Source organism: Alligator sinensis, unplaced genomic scaffold (genome assembly GCF_000455745.1).
Source record: "Alligator sinensis unplaced genomic scaffold, ASM45574v1 scaffold1335_1, whole genome shotgun sequence".
Lineage (NCBI taxonomy): Eukaryota > Metazoa > Chordata > Crocodylia > Alligatoridae > Alligator > Alligator sinensis.
In genome coordinates this window covers 564,598-587,518 of record NW_005842827.1, presented here as the reverse complement: position 1 = coordinate 587,518, position 22,921 = coordinate 564,598, and the positions used below count along the sequence as shown (strand labels likewise).

General features: G+C 38.0%; 1 protein-coding gene across 1 annotated transcript; it reads left to right on the top strand.

The window, feature by feature from the left end:
• Window positions 1–2,943: 2,943 nt before the first annotated feature.
• Window positions 2,944–20,673, top strand: LOC102387473 (attractin-like protein 1). Its single transcript, XM_006035367.1, has 6 exons — window positions 2,944–2,981; window positions 6,786–6,869; window positions 9,913–10,026; window positions 13,740–13,868; window positions 19,924–20,132; window positions 20,663–20,673. Exons 1-6 carry the CDS (start codon window positions 2,944–2,946, stop codon window positions 20,671–20,673), a joined length of 585 nt encoding a protein of 194 aa, XP_006035429.1.
• The last annotated feature ends 2,248 nt before the right edge of the window (window positions 20,674–22,921 follow it).

Below are 22,921 nucleotides of genomic sequence, written 5' to 3'. Positions count from 1 at the left end.
GCAGGAACATGACAGTGAGCAATGTAGAATGTATAGGAAGTAATTCACGAATGAGAAATGAGTAAGGTAGAGCTAAATTACGTTCACCCAAACTCTTTTGATTTTATTTAACAATGGATGTTTGCAATATTGTGGAAATGCCTAAAGATCTTGAATGGGTGCTTTATATACATGTCAAGATAAATGTATTAATCAGGATATCGCATAGCAGATTGATTACACAGGGAAACTTTTGTATGTGGTTTTAATTTCTGACCGGTAAAAGCACAGTTTTATACCTGACATTAAAAAAATGTTGATAGTATCAAAGATGCATTTGTCTGGAGTAGAAAAACATTTATCTTTAGGTTTACACAGCAATTGACTTTTCACAGACCATTTGTCTAATGTATATGGGGAAGGTAAATACACTTTTTTTATTTTTATTTATTTTTTTTTTTTAAAGATGCTACAAATTACAATATGAAAGTAGAGATGACTGCTCTAGTGATGCATATCAAGGTCATACACTGTTATTTTAATAAGAATTTGCCAGTAAATGTAGGTTTTCCTTTTTCTTTCTTCATAGGTTTTTATGAATGATGATGTGCATCTGATCTGCAGATATTTGGAATATTTTTTTTCAGCATCCCTACAATCCACTTTTCATGTGGGTAATGGAACTTAATGGTGATTTGTCTTTCCTGCCTCCCTCTCCCCGCCAGTCCTCCAGATCTGACATGAATTTCCGATACATGTCATGGAGTTGGTCTTCGGTGACCACCCCTGAAAAAGGCTCTGCCTGCTTGTCTGCCTCAAAATGCAGAGGTGACACTGGATTTTGGTGTTCCTTGACTTTCATTTATCATCTGAAATGTGAGAATTCTTGTCTTTGAGCGGAGTGACAGATTAGGAATGGCTTCCCCAGACTGGAATGTGGCTATTGCTTTATTTGTCCCATGAAAAGGGCAGTTCCTTTCCTGTAAGTGGTCAAGACTGATTCGCAGACCGTTTTCAGTTTCTAATTAATTTAGCAAAAACTTAACACTCTTAAACAGGCTGGAAAGGGACTGCTACTGAGAGAGCATGCAGAGACCAAACATTGGCATACATAATAAGATCCACATAAGATCCCAATTAGATCAATGCACAAAGCATAGATACTACATCTGCAACCATAAATTAATTCAGAACAGAACAGCAATTGTTCTTGACAGAAGTTCAGAGCTGTTCTAAATGGCCAGCATGGTTAAATAGACTACAGTAGAAAGCTGAGTATTAGAAGAGATGATGCATTAATTTCTTTAGAAAGTAATTTTTACTTCAAACCTATGGCTGCACCTTCATGGACAGGCTCTTTGTGAAAATGTAAGACATCTTGCTTATCACAGAAATACATTGTGGGAGGATCCACTTTCATTTCGTACATCGGGTGGAGAGGCACCGCCCACTAGTACATCTAAAGTGCTATTATCCTGGAAGATTTCATTGCTCTTCTCCATGCTTCTCTATTGCTTTTTGTACCCTGTTCCTTTAGGACCTCCCCACCATTCTTGCAGTGGTATGATACAATATAGACTTCTGGAAAACTCAGCCATATCATCCTCTTCCACAGAAAAACTCAGGGAATGGGTTGATACAACCATCTTCACAAACTGTTAAATGTTAGGGCCAGAAGGGATCATTTTAATAATCTAGTCTTACCTCCTGTATAATATAGAAGGCAGGGCAGTATGGCACCTTATACTCACTTTGTTCAGAGAGTAACTTATCTTCTTTCTGAAAGTTTGCTTCTTGTGTTCAGTTTTAATTTGCCGGCATTCAGCTTCTAGATTTGTCTGCCACATTAAAAAAGCCTTCTAGTATCAGGTATCATGTGTGTCTTATAATTATCGATTCGCTCTGTGGCTGACACATCTATTAATGATTATTTCTAAGTTGGTCTTTAGATGAGTTATACAACATTTTGCCTTCTCGCCACAAGTTAGTGGATCAGTTTAACTGACAGACATAGAAGGGGACCATTTTGGAAACTTTCTCAATTCTTTATAGCATAGGTTTTTAATATATTCCTGCTTGCTTAGAAAAGGTTAGGCTATATATGCAAGTGCTGACTTGCAGATCAAAATGACATTAGGTAATCCTCTGCTGCCATGCTATGTGTATCATTTAGAAAGCTGTAATAAAAAGTCTGCTCTGTGGGGCTTCATAATATTTGAAAGGTGCAAGGAAGTTTCTGTATAATGTGAAGAAAAAAAAATACTACAGCATGGTCAAACAGTATGTTATAGAACAATTTCTTCATCTTTCCATTTTCTACACTCATTATTTCAAAGCAATGACAGGTTGTTTATTTTTTATAGCGAAGAGAAATGGCTTCATCAAAGGTTATCTAATCTTCCCAAGGAAAGTGTTTATCAACAAATCATCAGCCTGGGTGAAAGGGAAATTGTTTGCAATTTACCAGTGCCAGAGGGCTGGCTGTAATTGAAACAACTCTTGCAAGTCACTTTCCTTGCATTATTAAAGCTAAGAGGGAGAGGTTGGCCTTGAGTGTAAATGAATGCTGATGACTTTTTACATTGTGTACAATAAAATAAAGTTATTGCAGTTTTCTGTATAAGTAAACAGAACATCAACAAATGTATTATATAACAGTAGTATTTGGTGGGGGGGTTGTTTTTTAAATTGTATCTTAATATAATATTTATTCCCACATAGTTACCAGTTTTAATGGTGGTCAACAAGCACATATCCAAATGTAGGTCCTGATTCTGCAGTCAGGTTCATGCGGGTGCAAGTTTCCCACTGGTTTGAAAGTGGAGACAGACATAAGTTTCAGTAAGGCTCTGCTTGGGAACAAGGGCCCACCCGTCCTGGCTCAGTTTCAAATCAGTGCTATAGCATTAGGCTGTTAAATTACACATTCCTTTCAAGAAGACCGCTCTCCAAATAACTGAACGAATGACCTGCATAATTGAATCGGTAACTGAATTCTGTGGGTAAAGCAACCAAAACCAATAACTTCTTTTTACTGTGTTTAAACACATTGAACATTCAAGGAAGTGTATGTTTTGGTTTATTATAAATAAATTGGAGTTAGCATAAACAACCATTCTGTTAAAAATTGTTAATGAAAGATATATTTAGTTTTTATCCAAGATATTCATCTTTTTAATCTATGTATTGTGGCTTTTTTGGGTGGGATGGAAAAATAAGCAAACGCAAGACACCCCCCCCCCCCCCTCCCCCTCAAAAAAAAAAAAAAACCCAAAACCCCCCCCCCCCCCCAGTCCCTCAAACAAAATAAGCAAACCTACTCAAACAGTTTTGTTGTTAATGTAGATTGATTCTAGCTGGTACAATGTCAAATTACAACTTTGGTTTAATTTGGAAATATTTAACCTGTTTTAGACTTGAAGGGTACTCATTCAGATCAAATACATGGTTAATTGAGTCTGACTGCAGGATCAAAGATCAGCTGCAAAATACAAAAAAACACGTACTCTGCACAAAACTGGCCATATTTCTTTATTTTTCATAGGGGGTGGGGGAAGGCACACAATAGAGGTGCCCATTTCATGTGTCCACATCACTTTTCTGTATTCATGCAATTTCTAGATTTAAGAGTGTTACATTCCTTCTCAAAAGTTTTATAGGATGTTATGAACAGCATGCAGAAATATTTAAATGTTGTACTCCTTCAGTGGTGAAGTTTTTAATTTTCCTTTTGTTTAAACATTCTGTTTGTGAAACTTTTTTTTTTTTTTTTTTTTTTAACTAAAAATAACACCAAAAACACCCCCCCCAACCCAAAATGAAACATTTACCAAAACAACCCCCCTCCCAAAAAACTCTTGAACTCTTTAGGAGTTTTGTCATTGTATTTATCAATATTGTATATGCTGTGTGCAGTTTATGCTTGATTAAGGAGAAACTGTCATTTTGAAAACAAATACATTTGAATATGTACTTTCTTATTGGTAAAACTGGCTTATTTTTTTTAAATATTTAAGTGTTTATAAGCGTTTATAACCTCATTTATTTCCACTACATCTGCTGCTTATTTACCTTTTACAATATGCTCAAACTGGACATAGAAAATGATATAGTTTCAATTATTTTTTTCTTAGTAACTTATAATTTTCAGGATCAATTATCTTGACACAGTGATGTAACATTTGGACATCAGTTATTTCAAAGAAACATTAATTCATCTTGGAGATTGACTTTACTTTAAAATCTATTTATCCTTTCAGAATTTAAAACAAGGAATTTCTGTTCTAGCTTTTCCTTTGAGTAGTACTTTTGAAACCCAAGTTTTTGACCAAATTTGAATTCAGTATACTTAGAGTTGCTTTTAAATGCATTGTCTCCCAAATGCACTTTTGTTAGCTGGCCAAAACCTACTATAATGTCCTCTCTAGGCTTGCCAGTCAGTAGATTGAAATCATTGTCTTTCATGTGCTCCCCACCCTCTACCCTTCCCCACCAGAAAAAAAGCAGCTATTAGTTGCAGAGGAAATACCAAGAATGGTAGCTTTTTAAAATGATAACAATTATGTTCCATGTTACACGACAGATTTGTGTGCGTCTGTTGACAAAGGCAACAAAACAGGAGAACATAAGAAATGCCATGCTGGGTTAGACCCAGTGGTTCCCCTAGCCCAGTATCCTGTTTCTGACAGTAGCAGGTTATAGATGCCTCAGAGGGAAGAATATATGAACTGGCATGTCTATCATCCCTCTCATATACGCCCTGGAAAAGATATGACACCTGAGATTCCTAGATTTGAGTACTAGCCAGACCAAGGACTGTTCAGACAAGATCTGCTATTGGTGCCTTATTTGGTCAATGAATATACTTAGGAATTCATAAGGTTTTGTATAATCAAAGGGTGTTTATAGGCGTGCTCTGGGAGATGTGTGTTGGGGGTGGCGCTTTAATTAGAGTGGTTCTGAGAGATGCTCTAATTAAAGTGCTCAGAGTGTCATGTGTATCCGCATTCCCATACTGAAAAATGGTGGCAGGGGCACTTTAACTAAAGCTTGTTGAACCAGCTTTAGTTAAAATGCCCCTGCCACCATTTTTCAGTGTGGGACGCTGATGCATGTGATGCTGGAGTCTGCTGGAGTGCGGTAATTACCATGCTCCAGCAGACTCGATTAATCGAGTCTACTCCAATGCATTTTAACTACAATGTGTTGGAGCAGCCTCTTAGCATGTGTATAGGTGCCCAGAAAGTTTGGCGGCAATATTCCTTGATTCTATACTGGTTCCCATGGAATTAATGGCAGAAGTCTATTTGGCTTCATTTTATAGCAAGTTTGGATCTACTCTAAAAATTTTGTGACTTAATAGGTGTTAGTCCTGTGATTATAAGACTGGCCAAGCCACATTGCAAAATTAGGGATTTAATTTTCTCAACCACTATTCTCAAATGAAGGCTATTCGGTGCAATTGAATTAAATATTAAAAAATGTGTAAATGTTAATCAGGCTTAAAAATAAAAATAAGTTAAATGTATAACACTGCATATGTATTTAACTCTTTATATATTGCCCATTGTTTTGCCCATAATTTAAAAATTAACCAGTTCTGATAATAAAACTGTTTCTGCTTCACTGGGCACTTTGCTGGTTATAGTTGTTGCCTTTCCACAAAAATGGTTGTTTCTAGCAGCTCTAGAATCTTTTATTATTTTTCAGACTGAGGGTGGTTATTTGAACTGAGTGTCTGAAAACCTCTTGCTTTGTCTTTGAATGCATTTTATGCTAACAAATAACATGGGGAGTCAAGGTCATAGCTTGTGCATTCACTCTGCAAAGAAGCTAGTTTTGGTAATTACTGCTGTCAGTTACCTATGGTCCCTTAGTTGACTAAAGGGAATTCTTACTCATGTCAGCTGAATAAAATGTATATTTTTCCCCAGTCTGACACCTTGTATTTTCAGTGCTTGTTCTCTTGCGCGCGCGCACGCTCTCTCCCTCTCTCTCTCTCTCTCTCTCTCTCTCTCTGTATATAGGAAGAAAGATAGAATACCTCTTAGTAGCTTTTTAAATGCATTTGACAGTATCTCAAAGTAAGTTTTCATGGCACTGTTGATTTCTTTTTAATGACAAGAGGCTGCCAAAAAAATAAATGGAAAGGCCCCATCACCAGCGCTTGCCAACAAAACCAATGGTTTTTGCAGTGTCTGAAAGGCTAACAAAAGCAGCCTATATCAGAGTGGGCAGGTTGGGAAGTGAATTTTGAAGTTCAGAGCCTCCACTGAGACCTTAGCAGGACCTGCCTCCCTTTCATATAATAATGTTGCTGTTTCCTGAGCTCTAGTCTCTACTTTTAGTTCCAGTAGTTTCTGTCTTGAAATCTGGAATGAGACATTTCCAGTGATGAGGTGACAGAGTAGTAGTAAAGTGCGATTCTCAAGTTCAAGTTTAACTATTAAAAATGGTAAAAATGGCAGCCTAGGCTTTTTATACATGTACATACAGAAACAACTTCACAGGTGGTTTTTTAGGGTGATTATAATTTGGATTCTTGTGCACTTAGACTGCTGGTGGGGGAAAATTGAGTTGGCTTCCCCATTTTCTCCATCAGCTTGAGATTTTTGCAGACCTAGTTTTACTCTTTCTTTTAATTTGTAAAGGAATCTGTTCATTTTAACCTGTAGCTTCCACAATTTTAAGTTTTAGATGGACATATTTTGAATTAATCAAGAAAGAATCTGTATGCTTATCGATATGCTGCTATACTTGAAGAACTGTTTACAATTAGTTACAATACTTTTTTTTCCCTATTTTAGGTTGACAGAACCCTCTGGATACTTAACAGATGGTCCAATAAACTATAAATATAAAACTAAATGCACATGGTTAATTGAAGGCTAGTAAGTATACATTTCAAGTTGATCAAACTATCTGATGCATGGTTGCTAACATACTCCTCTGATTCAGGGATCTTCAGAAAACCTTCTATCTAAAGTACCTAGATGCTAAGCATCCAGGTAAATTTCTTGGTTTGAACATTTTAAAGATAATTGTTAATTTAAAAAACTTAGTGTGTTTTTTCAAAAGTGCTCAATGTTGGCACGCTACTTCCACTGACCTCAAATGACAAAAATTAGATGAATGTTAGAATTAAGCCAGTGCTACATTTTGAAAATAAATGTCTGGTTTACTATTTGATTACTTACACAAGTTGTTTGTAGTTTCAGAAACCTGTCACTTTAGAATATTAACATTATTTTCAGTGACATATATCAAAAGTAGTTTTGGAACATACCATAAAGCCAAATTAATGTTGTTGGTAATAGTGTTGTAGTGGTGGTGAAACCATGATGGTCCAGGGAATAGGCAAGAAGCAGGGTTTGCTTGGTAATATCTTTTTATGGTTGGGAGAGTTGTTAGACAAGCCTTGGGTATGAAATGCTGAAGAAGGTCTTATTTTATTTAAAACCGTACTACTGTGTCTTGTACTTAGGGCAGTCTCTTAAGCATCTTTATCTGTTCTTCAACCACAAGGAATATAGGTCTGTTTTGTCCTTTAGTGCAAACTGCATAGAGCCATGTACTATTTCTGCATTCACTTCAATGTAATATATGAATTACCATGATAAATGGGGAAGCTGCAGTGCTATTAACATGAGTAAACAATGGGAAGCTCTCCTCCCTATAATACTTGACAGGAACTACCTACGTGGAATGCCAACGTTTCAATAAATGCATTTTAAGCCCCCAAACCTCTGCAGTGCCAGATGGAAGATAAAAAAGCCCACACAGGAGTTTGATAACTTTGCCATATGGGAAAAAATCCCCCTTCAGAATTTACAAGCTGGCAGTCAAGAACCAGTCAGTCAATCCATCAGAATCTTTCCTCCCACTAATGGCAGCAAGAGTGGGTTGGAAAAGACTACAGTGCCCTAATACATCAGGTCCTGAATTATATTCCCATTGACATCATTATACAGATTCAACTTTTTATATTACAAGGTGCAGTGTTGCTGGTAGTCTTAGAGTTTCTAAAGAATTTCCTTTTAAGCCTAACACTTGCCTTGAATAACTGACTCTTGAAACAATGAATGCTAAAGGATACGTGCTAAACCTTTTTTCCTTGATAGCACTTGAGTTCTAGCATTGCAAGAGTGTATGTGTATCATGCATGCATACATAGCTAGAACTCCAAGTGCTCTATATACGTGTGCGTACGTTACAGCTAGTGCATGAAAAAAAGAAACCGGAGTTCTGCAAAGAGTGGGGAGCATAAATGGTGAAAAGCGACACATCATTGTAATTCATGTATATGTGCGCTATTGGTAGTTTTCTTTCCTTTGTTTATTTTATATATTTATATGTAAGATGTGTTGCTTTTCACCATTTATGCTCCCCACTGTTTGCAGAACTGTAGTTTCTTTTTTTCATGCGTTAGCTGTAATTTTTGGATATAGAAATTATTTGTGAATTTTTGTATTTGGAAAAAGTCAACAAAAGCTGATTACAACTGGTATATAGTAAAAGCCATGTTATCCAGCACCTTAGAAACTGGCATGCTCCATTAACTGGCATGCCAGTTGACGCGGGAAAAGCAAAACCGGAAGTGCCCACTGTGGCACTTCCGGTTTTGCCGAGCCCCCATGGCCTGGGGCAGAGCAGCCTGCGCAGGCCTCCCCTCCCTGTCCCTCAGCACACTGACATGGCGGGAGGGGCGGTGGCGCACCAGATGCAGCAGGAGGGGCAGTGTCCTGAACAGGCAAAGACGTCTGTTCGGGCCTCTCGGGTAACCGGCATATTTGGTTATCTGGCACCCTGCATTTCCCATGAGTGCCAGATAACAGAACTTTTGCTGTAGTTAGTAAAATAATGAATTGGAACTCTTTTCAATATAGAACTTTAATTTTTTTAATCAAAGCTTAAATTTGGGGTTTTAAAATTGACACGGTCTCTTTCAAAACTATTGTGAAGATAATAGTAATACCCATTGTTAATTTAGTAATTATTAGCCTTGCATTATGGGTTAAAATGAGAGGTGCAGCGATATATTTGTCCTATATTGGATCAGCACTGATATAAAGAAAACTGACTGCATCGGAAACTGGCTTTTTTTTTGCCTGATGTGGCCAATAATGTGACTGATTAAATGCCTCATGCATGCATGCAGCTGTAGGTGGCAAGGAGCACAGCCTGGTAGCTTGGAGAGCTGCATCCAGCTGTTAAATCTGCTGTGGTGGAAGGGGAGGGAAGGGGCACGAGGAGGGGTAGGTCAAGGACCCTGCGGTGAGGGAGGGAGTGGGCCTGGGACCTGCCCCGAGTGCAGCCCTGGCCCAGCCCCCTGCCAGGAAGAGCCTGGCACAGCCCTAGCCCTTAGCGGCAGCCTGCCCTGCCCTGCACAGATATGGGGCACCTCCCATATCCTCCTGGGGTGTGCACAGCAGTGGGAGCTCCCCCTCTTAACCGCCTTCCCCCCCTGCCCCCCGGATGAGCTGCGGCTCTCTCCTGTGCCCTGCCCCGCACTGGCTGAACAGTGCCTGTCCCAGCCCCACTCCCTCCCTCATCGCGAGGACCTCATTTTGTGCCCCTCCATGCCCCTTCCCCCTCTCCTTCCACCACAGCGGTCTTACCAGCTGGACAGTGCTCTTCAAGCTGCTGGGCTGCGTATCAGAAATTGGACTGGTATCGGCCAATATGCCTCCTTAAAATTTAGCTATCAGTATCAGGCCCCCAAATCTCTATCATTGCACCCCTACTTAAAATCCTTTATGACAAATTAAATAATTGCTTAATTTAAATATATACAAAGTACTATCTATGTTTGTTATGTGTATGTATATGAATGTTAGAATTTAATGTTCTAATATAGCTAATGTTATGGCTACTTTTGATGTTATAAGTTTGAGTTCATGCTTTTGCTAAATAATATTTTCTCTTCTCTTTCAGTCCTAATGCAATACTTAGATTAAGATTTAATCATTTTGCCACAGAATGTAGTTGGGACCATATGTATGTTTATGATGGTGATTCAATATATGCACCTTTAATAGCAGTATTTAGGTAAGTATTTTTAATTAATAGTTCTTTATTGTTACTAGTAAGACAGGATTTTTTAATTTGAGGAAAATAAATAGCTCTAGTGGTTTGATTGTGCTACTGGTAGTTTTCTTTCCTTTGTTTATAATAAAAGATAGACATATTGCTGGTACTAATGCAACATAATCATTTTGCGTTTGGCTCAAGGGTAATAGTATTAAGTCCTTTATTGGGCTCGTCCTAAATACTGACTTTTTAGTGGAGCAGCAAAGCTGATAGCAGTGCTAGCTATACTAATGCAAGAGTCTTTCTATAGAACAGAGACATTGCACTACTTAAGAATAGTCATTAAGCTATTTACAGGTTGGCACCTTGAAGTTACTTACTGAGGGCCTCTCCTTTTGAAGTTAACCAGAGTTACCAACTGCATAAGATCTTCTTTTTGTCCATTAGAATGGAAAACATGATGTCAAATGATTAAGCATCATTAGGTAATACTAATAGTTTTCTCCTTATTGAAGGTGAAAAGAATCGAAGGTGAAAGACTTGATAATTGTAGGGATCACAGATGATCTTGATTGCTCTAATTTTATCTCAGGTCACAGGAATTATTATGCAACTGGATCAGGTCTTAGCTAGTTACTTGTTTCATGTTTATAGACTGCTGATAATTGTAGTGTGCAGTCTTCTCTAGGGCTAGGGCCAGAAGTTGCACATAAACTGGTACAAGTGATAAGAAACCAGTTTAAATCTGTAGCACAACAGAAGTTCAGTGCACATAAACCACTTTCAAAATGGCTGAAACTCGTTTAAGATAAACCTGGATGGATATAGTATCAGGCTTAACTGATTTAGGTGAAATTGGTTTATTGAACTTCTGTCCCAGATCCCATCCAGATTCTAGTTAACTCACAGTCCCTCAGCATCCCAGGGCACTTTGCACCTCCCCTGCAAGCTTTCCCTGGCAGGGTGAGAGGATCTGCAAAGCAGAGAGGCGTACTCTAGAAACACCCCCGGCTTCTCTTCTGGGCTACTGCAGGCCCAGGAGAGAAGAAATGCAGGCTGCATTTCTGGAATCGGAAGTGAACGTCCGTTCGCTTGCTTATCAGTTCGGGCTGTGAAGTTTAGAGTAAGCTGTGAAGGTTGAATCAATTCAGTTTCAGGCTTTTTGACTGTCTGCACTTAGCCTAGGTAACTTGCAAGGCAAAGCAAAAGATCATGGGCTGAAAAGTTTCTGACGTACATCAATGTTTCAGTACTATTGAAAGCTTTTTCTCTAGTATTCTCTAGAAATGTGTTGAAAATAATTAAAAGAGAATCCTCATATAACAAAGAAAGTCCATAGGAGTTTAGATACCTAGAACAATGATCTGGCATTTAAGCCAGATTGTACTTATTGAGAAAAGAAATATATTAATCATGCTGTTGTAATGTACACAAATATATTTGCTCTGCTTATGGATCTGATCCTGCAACTGCTAGGCGTTCTTTGCAGTCTTGCAGTCATAATTCCTTAGATCACTGGAGAAAGGAGATCAATAAATCCTGTAATGTTGTTCAGGTGCAGCATAGAAATGTGACTTCTGGCTGAACTCTCTACAAGTTCACCAAGTCTGTAGGGGCTGTGACCACATTACAACTTTCTGACATAGGTTACATCTCTCTAAAATAAAATAGTATAATAAGAGAGTACTAAGATTGAAATGAAGTTTATTGAAATATTGTATTTAGCGTATTTAATGCATCTGAAATGAACAGGAATATGGTCCTGCGTGACACTGTTCTGATTTGTTTTGCCCACAGTTGAATTAAATGTCTGACTTTTTTTTCGAAGCTGGTATCAAGTAAATACTTCTCAGTACAAAGGGAGTTTGTTTGGTTTTTTAGTAGAGTGCACATGCAGAAACAAAACCTCAATCCTACTTACTCCAAGACACCCAGGGGTAAATGTCAAAGAAACAAAGATCATACATTCATTTAGTCAGAAATGTAAAAATAAGCATCTTATCATATAAGTAAATAAATATAGCAATACCATCAGCAATATGAAAACAAATTTTCTTACTTGACATCTGTGCCCTACTTATGTTTAAAAAAGAAAGAAAAGTAAAATGTTTGTATGTAAATCACTCTTTTAGCCTTGTGACATTGTGTTGCTTCATACTGTAGCTGTCAAGTAATGAGCAAATACGATAAACAAGTAATAGTGTGGCCTGAGTTATTTGGTTTTCAACTTTCAAGAGAAGTTAACTAAAATAGATTTCCACAGCTTTAAAGTTTACACTAAGGGAGAGATGGAAAACAGGACTTTAAGGTAACTTTTGTTAAATTTCTCATTTAAAAAAAATGTGGGTACATGTTCAAATGATCTTTATTGGCTAGTTCCTATCTTTCTATAAACTCTAAGTGAAACTTTACAAAAAGAATTACAATTTCACTTATGATTGTATTTTTTGTTCTTCATGACTGGCCACAGAATTTATTTGGTGGTTTAGAGCTGTTTTCATGCACTGGTTGTCACATTAGATTTACAGGGCAGATACTAAAATATGTCTTATCCTGTGGTTAGACCCGGGGGCTTGAAATCCCAATCCCATGAATTCACGGTAGTTCAGCATTAACTTCTAAGGAGATAGGTTATATTCCCAAGGTTATCTAAGATTAACAGTTTAAGATCACAGGCTGTTTGGAACAGGAGCATTCTTTAACCTCTTACCAAACACTTTTAGGCTGCTGTCTAGCCCCTTCTATTATCTTGGCTCCCTGGTACCTTTTTTATAGTTCCCCCGATAATTACCCATTGACGGGTAGTTTTCCTTCTATACACATTGTTGGTTGCCTTTCATAAGCACGACTTCTAGTTTACCTTGAAAGGGTAGGAGAGATGGGTATGCTATAGACAGGCGAGGTGAGAGAGGGTGAATAAAGATTTTACAGGTATTTTTCTGTATTTTTCTGTTTGTTCATTCTTTTTAATCACTTCCCTCAGTATATTTTCTAGTTCTGGTTCAAAGGTCTATTATTTATAGTCTTTAATATTAAGCAGTTCCTAGAGTTTTTCTAATTTGTGGGTATGTTTTATTATTATTTTTATTTTATGTTATACATTATATATTTAAAATTTCCTTTGGGGTTTTCCTAAAGTTTTAATTTATTTTACATTTGCCATGTGGTTACCCACATGATTTATGTGTAGGATGCTTTTTCTCTACTTCAGTTCAGTTATGTATTGATTTGCCTGTCTCTAATGTCTGTTTAATGGAAAAAATCCTTTTGAATGTTTTTTAAAGCATAGTTTCTTTTTCTCGAGAAACTTTAATTTTTCCATGAAGTTTAGTTTAAAATCATTTTCTCTAGGTATAGCTAATTATTTTAGAAGAAATGGGGAAAATTTCCAAAGCGACAAATGTCATTTAAGTATTCTGCTCCCACTGAGAGTAAATGAGTTGACTGCTCGATTGTTTGAAGCTCAGGGGTAGATTTTCCATCTGTGTGCATTAATACTTGGCTCGTAGCAGTCTATTGACAGCTCATGCACATGTATAATCAATTTCTGGGTAACTTTTTAGTGTTACTTAAAATCTGAGAAATCCCATCCCTCAAGATACAGAAATGTTGGCAGGCTTGAACCTTGCTTCATTCAGTGTTATTCTAAGAAACTTTTCATAAGATTTTCAAAGTATTTTGGGTATGTTATTATTTGAATGCCTGACTTCTTTATACAATCTGTTTTCCAGTGGTCTAATTGTCCCAGAAGTACGTGGAAATGAAACTGTTCCTGAAGTAGTTACCATATCTGGATATGCATTACTACATTTTTTTAGCGATGCTGCTTATAACCTAACTGGTTTTAACATTTTTTACTCGTAAGTATTTTTTAAAATTAATTACATTATTAAGTATAATTGGGCTGTAATTTCCTTTGGGAGCTCATAGCTGCAGAATATATTTTTCTTTTTGTTGGGTAATAGTATCACTGATGTCAACACAGAGATAGTTAGCTGTGTTCATCTGAAGTTGTGCAAAAGGCAGGGCAGAGATGCACCTGACAGACTCAGGTCAGAGATGCAAAAGCTTTTGTGAGCCAAAGTGATAAAGAAAGTTTTGGCTCATGAAAGCTTTTGCATCTCTGATTTAGTCTGTCAGGTGCATCTCTGCCCTGTCTTCTGCCTGATGTCAATAAAGTATGCATCCTAATAGGCTTTCAAACTAGGAAGTCAAAAAAGGAGTAAGAGCTAGAGAGAGATTTTTAGAAATGTGGAACAAGCTGAAACACATTTCTGTGTGTAATCTCCTATACCCTTGTTAGTGGGGACACTTTAAGGGGAGATTCTCACCTTTGTCCACATTGAATAGTACTTGATCATATGTATGGTCTTACTCAAACCAATGAGACAGATAATGTGAGTTTAGGACTCACAATTTGGCACTTACATTCTTTTGGAAAAATTTAAATAGAGTGAGATTTTGTCACTTTAGATTAGACTATTTTATACTCATTGCTGTAACTTTTTTAATGTTTTGCTCTTTTTCAGTATCTTTTTTGAAGTATGAATGCTAAACTCTACACAGTATTTCAGTAAAGGTTTCAACAATGACACTTGCATTTGTAGTAGCACTTTCAAACTCTCTTCGTGTTTCCTTGTTCGTATATCCATGAATTGCAATGCTTTTAGCTATGCTATTTCATAGGGACCTCAAAAGAACTTAGGAAATAGAACAAACTTGAGGTCTGTCTAGAAAAGTATCCAGTATATAGCTAGCTTCAGAGGAAGTATAAGAACCTTGTAGCTAGTAGGTATGGGATAATTGGTCTCCCATGTCAGGTCTCATCCAGTTCTGTAGAAGCTGGCTAAGACTGTGAAGTACTATCCTTTTCAGATTTTTACATTAAGTAATTCTGATAACTTTGAATATCCTTGCAAATGTCCAGTTCGTTCTTGACTCTTGCTACGTTCTCAGCCCTCATTCAGCTCATGTTCATTTGGTTATCCGCTGTATTTTTTGAAGTTGTGGCTTTGGTATTATAGGTCTTTAGTATTAGTTGTATTAAAATAAATGTTTGAGGTAAGCCCTATTTACCACACCATCCAGCTGAATTTGGCTAACTGATCTGATCCAGAATTATTTAGTGCTCTGCTAACAACCAGTGTTGATTTTCCATTTTCTATAATAGAAATTCCTGTTCTAATAAACACACACCAACTGATGAAACTTCCTTAGCCTGACGAAGGGTTTTTGAACCCAAAAGCTTGCTTGCTTAATAACTTTTCTCCAACTTTTTGGGTTGGTCTAATAAAAGATATCAAATTCACCCAAGGAACCTTGTCTGCCTGTTCTAATAAAGGCGTTCAAGAATTCTTCCATTCGTTAGTGCCCCAGAAAAATAAAATAAATTATCTTTAGTGACAAATTTTGAGTTAGATTAAAAAGAAAAACAACATTGGAGAATTTCTACTGGTCCTAGGACTCATTTTATTTAGTTGCCTTATAGGACAGCTGTCTAGAAGAATGAAAATCGCAATGTCCATTCTCTTGAATAACTCTATTAGTTTCTGCAGTGTCACAGGAATTAATTTCTTATTTGAGGTTACTAATATTCAAATTGTAATTAAAAGGCACCTCTTTCAACTAAAATACACACACACTCTATTGGTGATAGCATCAGATGGAATATTGTTTCAGAGAAAAGTATGAAACCATCTGGTATTTCAGCCCTATTCAAAAAAAAAAAACAAACGCCGTTCCAGTTTGAGTACAAACTTCGTTTTCTTTTGCTTCTTTCATATCAGGATTTTCTTTTCTTTTAAAAATACCATTTGAAAGGTTTTATTGTTGATTTGATCATTATTTTGATTTGTAGTCAGGTTATTATTGTAGTCAGGGCTTGGTTTGGGTTTAGGTGGCTTACCTAGGTTTAGCTGCATGAAGTAGGACTGGCACAAGCAGCTGTTCTCCACTGCTGGGATTGGCACAGGCAGCTTGAAGTAAGTAACTTCAGGGCTGGTGGGTCTGCGGGGAGGAAGATTGGGGGTAGGAACAGCACAGCCCTGGGGTTGGAGGGAGTGGCTGGTCTTGCGAATGCGTACAGATGTTTACTAGGCTGGGTTAACTTGGGTTGATCTGAAGTTAGTTCACCTCCCGAGGATTTTCTCTAAGCAGGCATGAATTAATTTGCCTATCACATTTGGCCTCATTGTTACCTCTAACAGTTGGAGATTAGCTTAGGCCCTGCTACAGTAGGTTTAATGCCCTTCTAAAACATTATAATATCACTGGATATTCTTGTTATGCATAAGTGTCCAATCTTGGTTAGTTCTTGGTCTTGGCTACTTCCTTTGACTATAAGCTCCCCATATATTGTTTGAAAAAGTATTTTCATTTATTGATTTGAATGTGCTGATTTTTAATGTGTTGAAGTTATGTTGTTGCTGTGATGGTCCAGGAAATATGTAAGGGCAAAGAATTCTTGTGGTTGATATCTTTTATTGCACGGCCTGCATGGTTGGGACAGATGTAGACACACTTTTGGGTATCACAGTACCATCCCTCAGGTCTTCCTTAGGTCTGCGGGATGGGAGTGGAGCAATGGGGAAAGGCTCCCTGGGTCATTCCTTGTTCCCTGCCTGAGGACTAGGTTATGGGAGGGAACTGAAGCAATGAGGTCCTGCCCCCCAAATGGGAATTCTCCTAGACCACACCCTTTCTCCATGTGCTACGAAGCCCCCATGCTGAGGCACCCTGCACCCCAGCCAGCTGCTCCCTGGCTGGCTGAGGGTGCAGCATGCCTCGAGAGGGGAGCTGAGAACCCTGGGCTGGCTGCTCCCTGGGGTGTGCTTCTGCACAGAGACTCTGCAGTGGAGCCCCCATGCTGAGGCATGCGGAGACAGGGAAGCAGCCAGCTTAGGGCTGCCTTCTCTCCTCAGCACACTGTTCCCCAACCAGCCCAGGAGCGGCTGGCTGGGGCTCAGGGTGCTCCGCAGTGTGTGGAGGCTGCCTGCTCTCTCGTGTCCGTGTGCTGCTCCCCAGCTGGCTGGGGCACAGGAATTACAGACCTGTCAGCCTGACCTCAGGTACTGTTCAACGTTTTCTTTAACAATTTGAATGATGGGGTTCAACATACACTTAGCAAATTTGTGCATGACATCAAATTGCTTGGTCCTGCAGTCACTATGGAGGGCAGGGCTAGGCTGTTGAATGTCTTGTATAGACGAGAAATATGGTCTGCAGTTGATCAAAACAGACTCAACAAGAAAAAGTGCAAAATCCTGCAGTTGGGCTGGAATAAACTCATGCACAAACACAGACTGAGAAATGACTGGCCAGACCGCAGTAGTGCAGAGAAGGACCTGGGGATTACAGTGGACCCTAAACTGAATATGAGCAAGAGTGTGCTCTTGTTGCAAAAGAGCCAACAGCATCTTGGGTTATATTTATGGTAGGGTCACTTTCAAATCATGGGAAATGATTCTTTCATTCTGCTTGACATTTTAAGGCCTCACTTGGAGTACTGTGTCCAGTTTTGTCTTCATACTTGAAGAAGGATGTGGACAGTTTGGAAAGAATCCAGCACCGGGCAATAAAAATGATCAGTGGCCTGGAGAGCAAGACTTATTAGGAAAGGCTGAAGGAACTAGAGCAGTGTTCCCAAACTCTTGACAGATTGCACACCACCAATTTAAAATGATACAGCCTTAAGTACCACCAGCAAATTCTTGTCATATAAAGTAATTATAATAAATCTGTTAACATGTACCACTGACAGGTTGTCTGCAGACCACTGGTGATATGTGTACCACAGATTGAGAACTGCTGAACTAGTTATGCAGCCTGGAGAAGACATGATTGATGAGGGTTTTGATGAATAGTCTTCAAATACCTGAAGGGCAATTTATAGACAAGATGGAGCTGGGCTTTTTCTGTGGCCATAGGGGACAAGACTAGGAGGAGTGGCCTCAAGCTGCAACAGGAAATTTAAACTGGAAATTAGGAGGCACTTCCTGATTTTAAGGTGGTGGTCAAGCATTGGAACAAGTTACTTAGAGAAATTGTGGAATCTCCATCCCTGGAAATGTTCAAAAGCAAGTTGGACAGATAGTTGTCTGGGATGGTTTACTTGGGAAGGTCCTGCCTTGATCACAGGGCTGGACTAGATGACTTTGTGAGGTCCCCTTCAGTCCTACTTTTCTATGATATTAAGATCCTAGCTGGCAAGCATGTGGGAATCCCCTTCTAATTACCTGGTGGTCACGTGCGCCAAGCTGGAAGAATGTAACAGAATGTAATCTTGAAAGATTTTCTTCTTCTTTTTTTTGGCACATTTGTTTGAGTTCTGTCACGCAAAATAATGCACTCCATCCTTTCAGGTGATAGAAAAACATACAGCAATTATTGCTTCAATTGATATATTTTCCTCAGTTGTTCTGAAAGCTGTCAATGAACCCTTCTACTCGTTTTGGGAGCTAATTGCAATATGATGTAGCATTCTTAGCAACTGTTTCCCCTGTGTGTGTGTGTGTGTGTGTTTTTTTTTTTTTTGGTTTTGTTTTGTTTTTTTTAAATAATTCAAGAAAATTAGCGCATATAATTGTAATGCTATACTGAAAGAATCATAACTGAAAGATTTACCAGCTCTTACCTCTGTTTTATGGTTAGAATAGAAATAATTAACATTAGTATATTTTTTCCTCCTGTTTCTGACATGGGGAAGAATTTTCAAAGATTGGTTTTGTGCTCAGCAACTATTTTTTCTGTTTTTCAGAGAGATCTTCTATGGCTGCTGCGTAGGGATGGAATTAGTCTGTTTTCCCCTGTTGCTCATTCTGTAAGCTGTGTTTGAGGAGTCAGGAGAGAATTGTCTTCCCACTGCCCACCTTCACATATAACGTGCCTTTGCCCTTTGTTGTGTTTCTGTGTTCAGACACACAAAATTATTTATAGAAACTAACGGCTCTATTTTAGCTGGCATTGCCTTATTAAATCTTTGACACCAGGGGTGGAGATAGCTTGCTTCATACTATATGCTTGCCTATGCCTTGTAAAGAGAATTTTTCTCCAGCGGGAGAACAGAAAAATAGTGTTGCTGACACTGAGTGAAAGGATATCATGAAGTCAAGTTGATATTTTGCTACAAAGTTGGTCTTGGAAATATACACTGGACAGAAATTGCTGTTTTCATAGTCTATATAGCAGCAAGACACTGAGCTCCTGCTCCTGCAATCCTTCTTCCTTTTCTGCACCGTCCATGCTATCATTCTCAAATTGTTTTCCTAAGATTTACATCACTTTTTTAAAACTCCTGATTTTGGGGAAGGCAGGCAGGGTATGGAGAGTTACGTTATTATGCTTTCAATTTTATGACTCGGGCCAGAGGTGTTCAGTGTTAAATGTTTTATAATGGCGGCTTTCCATTATGTTTTTACATTGTATTTTACTCTACAGATCACTATTCATCCAATAACATGCCAGTAGTGGGATGATGAGAAAATTAAAAAGAATAAAATTAAAAACCTTTCAAAAAATCCTGGCCTGTAAGATATGATAGCAGTACTGCATACTGTTAACAGAATAAATCCAGGGCAGATCCAGCAAATTATAGAAGGCATTTCAGCAAATTACAGAGACAGAAGGTCCTACACAACAAGGTTGAATTCACTAGGTGGATACTTAGAGCAGCATCTGTTTCTGTTCCTGATTCCTGAATTGTAGGTAGAGACATAAATTTAGTTTATTCAGAACTGTTTAATCTATATCGAAAAAGAATTAACTTTAGATTTGCTGGAAATATGTAGATTTTAAAAAGTACTGTGTACAGCAAATACAGTTTTATTATAATGTTTTATATATAAATATACACAGGCTTTCTTCATCTCTGTACTTTTTCTTTTCTCCTTTATTTTTATACATTTTTCTTTTTTACAGGATCAATTCCTGTCCTAATAATTGCTCAGGGCACGGGAAATGTACAACGAGTGTCTCCATTCCAAGCCGGGTATATTGTGAATGTGACAAGTATTGGAAAGGTGAAGCCTGTGATATTCCCTATTGTAAAGCTAACTGTGGCAGCCCAGATCATGGCTACTGTGATCTGACAGGCGAGAAGCTGTGTGTATGCAACGATAGCTGGCAAGGTAAGTGTTTGTTTTTAAAAAAAGAAGTCAGTATACTAGAAGAGTCTTAATTTATCTCTTCGTACCTACTCTCCAAATTTACATATTTATAAAGTTAATGCTTAATTTAAAAAATGTTTCTAAATGATGTTAGGTATTTTATGTGGAGCAACAATCTCCTCTTGGTATTTTTATGTAGGTTCAGTTACTGATAATAGTCCTGCAAGAATTCTGAGCAGATTGAATACTGTTCAAGACCAGTTTCTCAGCTCCCTCCAGAGCCTGAAGTTCTCTTTCTGTTAATATTTTTAATGCTTTTGAAACCTCTGCTATTTCCTTTCTTAATTTCAGTTTATTGCTTTTTGACACACTTGTTATCCCACAGAGTAAACATTTACTACTTGGTTTTATGTTATTACCTCTCCAGGATTTTTGCTGTAGTTAACTATTATGTTAAGTAGTTATTTTCTTTGCTTCCTTTTCTCCAGTCATTACAAATCACTTTCTCTTACGTCTCTTCTTTTTCATTATTTTTTTCTTTCTTTTTCTAGATTCTTGCTGATTTACAGAAGTTTTTTGGATGAAGTATCCAAAAATAGTCCTTGGGTAGAGTTTTCAACAATGTCTAAATAATTGGGTGATTTTGTACTCTTGAGGACCTAGGCCATAGTATCTATCTGCTAACAAATTACTTCTTAAAAATTTTAATTCTGTTATTTAAGTTCCAAACAGAATTTAACTGCTAATCTAAACTTCTCTTACCAGTTTAGCTAGATTAGCTTCTTGCTTGTTTAAATTGCCATTCTCCTCTCAAACAAACTATTTAGATTTGCTTCATATGACTTAACAAGTTCATCACGCTGGGCATCACAGGTCATTATTGCTTGTTACTTAAGTGACAGAAAGAAAGTACTAATTGTCATCCCTGGCTTTATTTAGCTGTTAGAGATAATATACCTAGGAGAGTGTTTGAAGGATTAAATTCCTTTGGTTCGTTGATCAATAGAACTATAGTAAAAGTTAGCACCCCCGTAAATCTCTTGAAGAAATTACAATGGCAAAGGGACCGTTGAGGTCTCACTTCAAGAACATGAAGTATCTTGTGTGGAAGTTTTTTTAGCAATGGCGACATCTTGTGGGTATTGTGGAAGAAGCATCCCGCAGATGAAACCTCCACCTGTAATAGTAAAGAAAAGGGCTCTGAGGAAAGGGGACAAGGTACTTCATTGAAACCACAGTAACTGGCTTAAAAACTTTAAGTCTCATAAGTCTGATTAGGTAAAGGATAGATTTTGTAGAGGATAAAAGTCTATATGCTTTCCTGAACAAGGGCCTGAGTTATAAACATTTGCAAAATCAGCTGCCATCAGAGTGCTGTGGCAAAGGTGACAGTGCCACCTGTAGAAGATATGCCAGTTATATGCTAGTGCAATTTAGAACAGACTTGTCTAATTATAATATGTTTTGTTGGCATCACTAAGAATTGAGGGGGCAGAAAGGTAGCCGAAAACCACCTGTTCCCTTTCTCTCGTCTACAAGACAAAAGGAAGGACTGAGCATTTGTCTAGGACAGTAATTCTCAACCAAGGTGCCATGGGATCTTGAGGTGCCTTGGGCTCCTTTCATGGCTGGCATGGGGTGCCCCACAATGTTAGCACCATTAGCTGTACAGACATGAGTCACAAGATAAACCCAAAGGCCAGGTACAGACATTACCCTTTTTTGGTATAAGTAATCGAAAACTAGTCTATACCCATAACATAAAACCAGTCTATACCCATAACCGAACAGAAGTTCAGCATGTGCAGACTGGTTTAAAAATGGCACAATCTGGTCTAAGATTTGCAGATTTCCCGCCACCCCCTCCCAGGTGAATATGTATTCTATTGTTACTGATGTAAACCACATCTCTTACAGAAAACTATATAACTTAGATCAATTCTACCTTGGGCTTTTTGAATATCTGAACCTAGCCAAAGATTTCAGCTAGAAATCCATAATTGTGGTCCTTTGAGTTCTTTTCAACAGAAAAAACGGTCTAGTTTTCTATAGTAAAATAAAAAAGTGTAAAAACAAAACAAAAAAACAAACAAACAAAAAAAACAAAACCAACCAAAAACTAAGCTGGAATTTTCCGAGTAGTGCCTTGAGTCTAAAAAGGTTGAGAACCACTGGTCTAGCACAATGGGGTGTTATTGCATGAACTGACTTGAAGGTGTTTAGATCCCCAGTAATATAATTTGATGGGCGATATGATAGTTTAGGGCATTTGTCTATATATATTTATAGACAAATGTGTATATTTTTATATCTACAATATAAAACATGTTTGATACCACAGCTTGCATCTCAGATTGCAAATTCCACTTGAAGGTGTTTGACTTCTCTGCACTCTTTTGCGATTTATGGAGAGAGAAACCAAGGGAATACTGAGAAATTCTTGAACCTGGCCCTTAACTAAAAATGAGGATTGTTAAACTTTGATAATTTTTTCCTTCACTTGGGGTACCATTGGATAATGAGATGGCTATCACCCTGAGAAAAATGGCGTTGGAAGTCTGAACTCTGGGATGGAGGGAGGAGAACTTAGTAATGGATCACTTGATCAGTGAATGTGATCATCTCCCAAAATGAACAGAAGGTTGAGAGAGGGTCATTCTTGCTGAGACAGGAAGCCTCGTGTTCCCACAGAATGAGGCAGGAGAGAAGAACAAAAGAGTATGCTTTTGCAGAAGTGGGGTGTTTTTTAAAATATGAAACCCATTGGAGAGAAAGAGGAAAACTGGCTGCAGAGGAAAGAGGAGAAATTT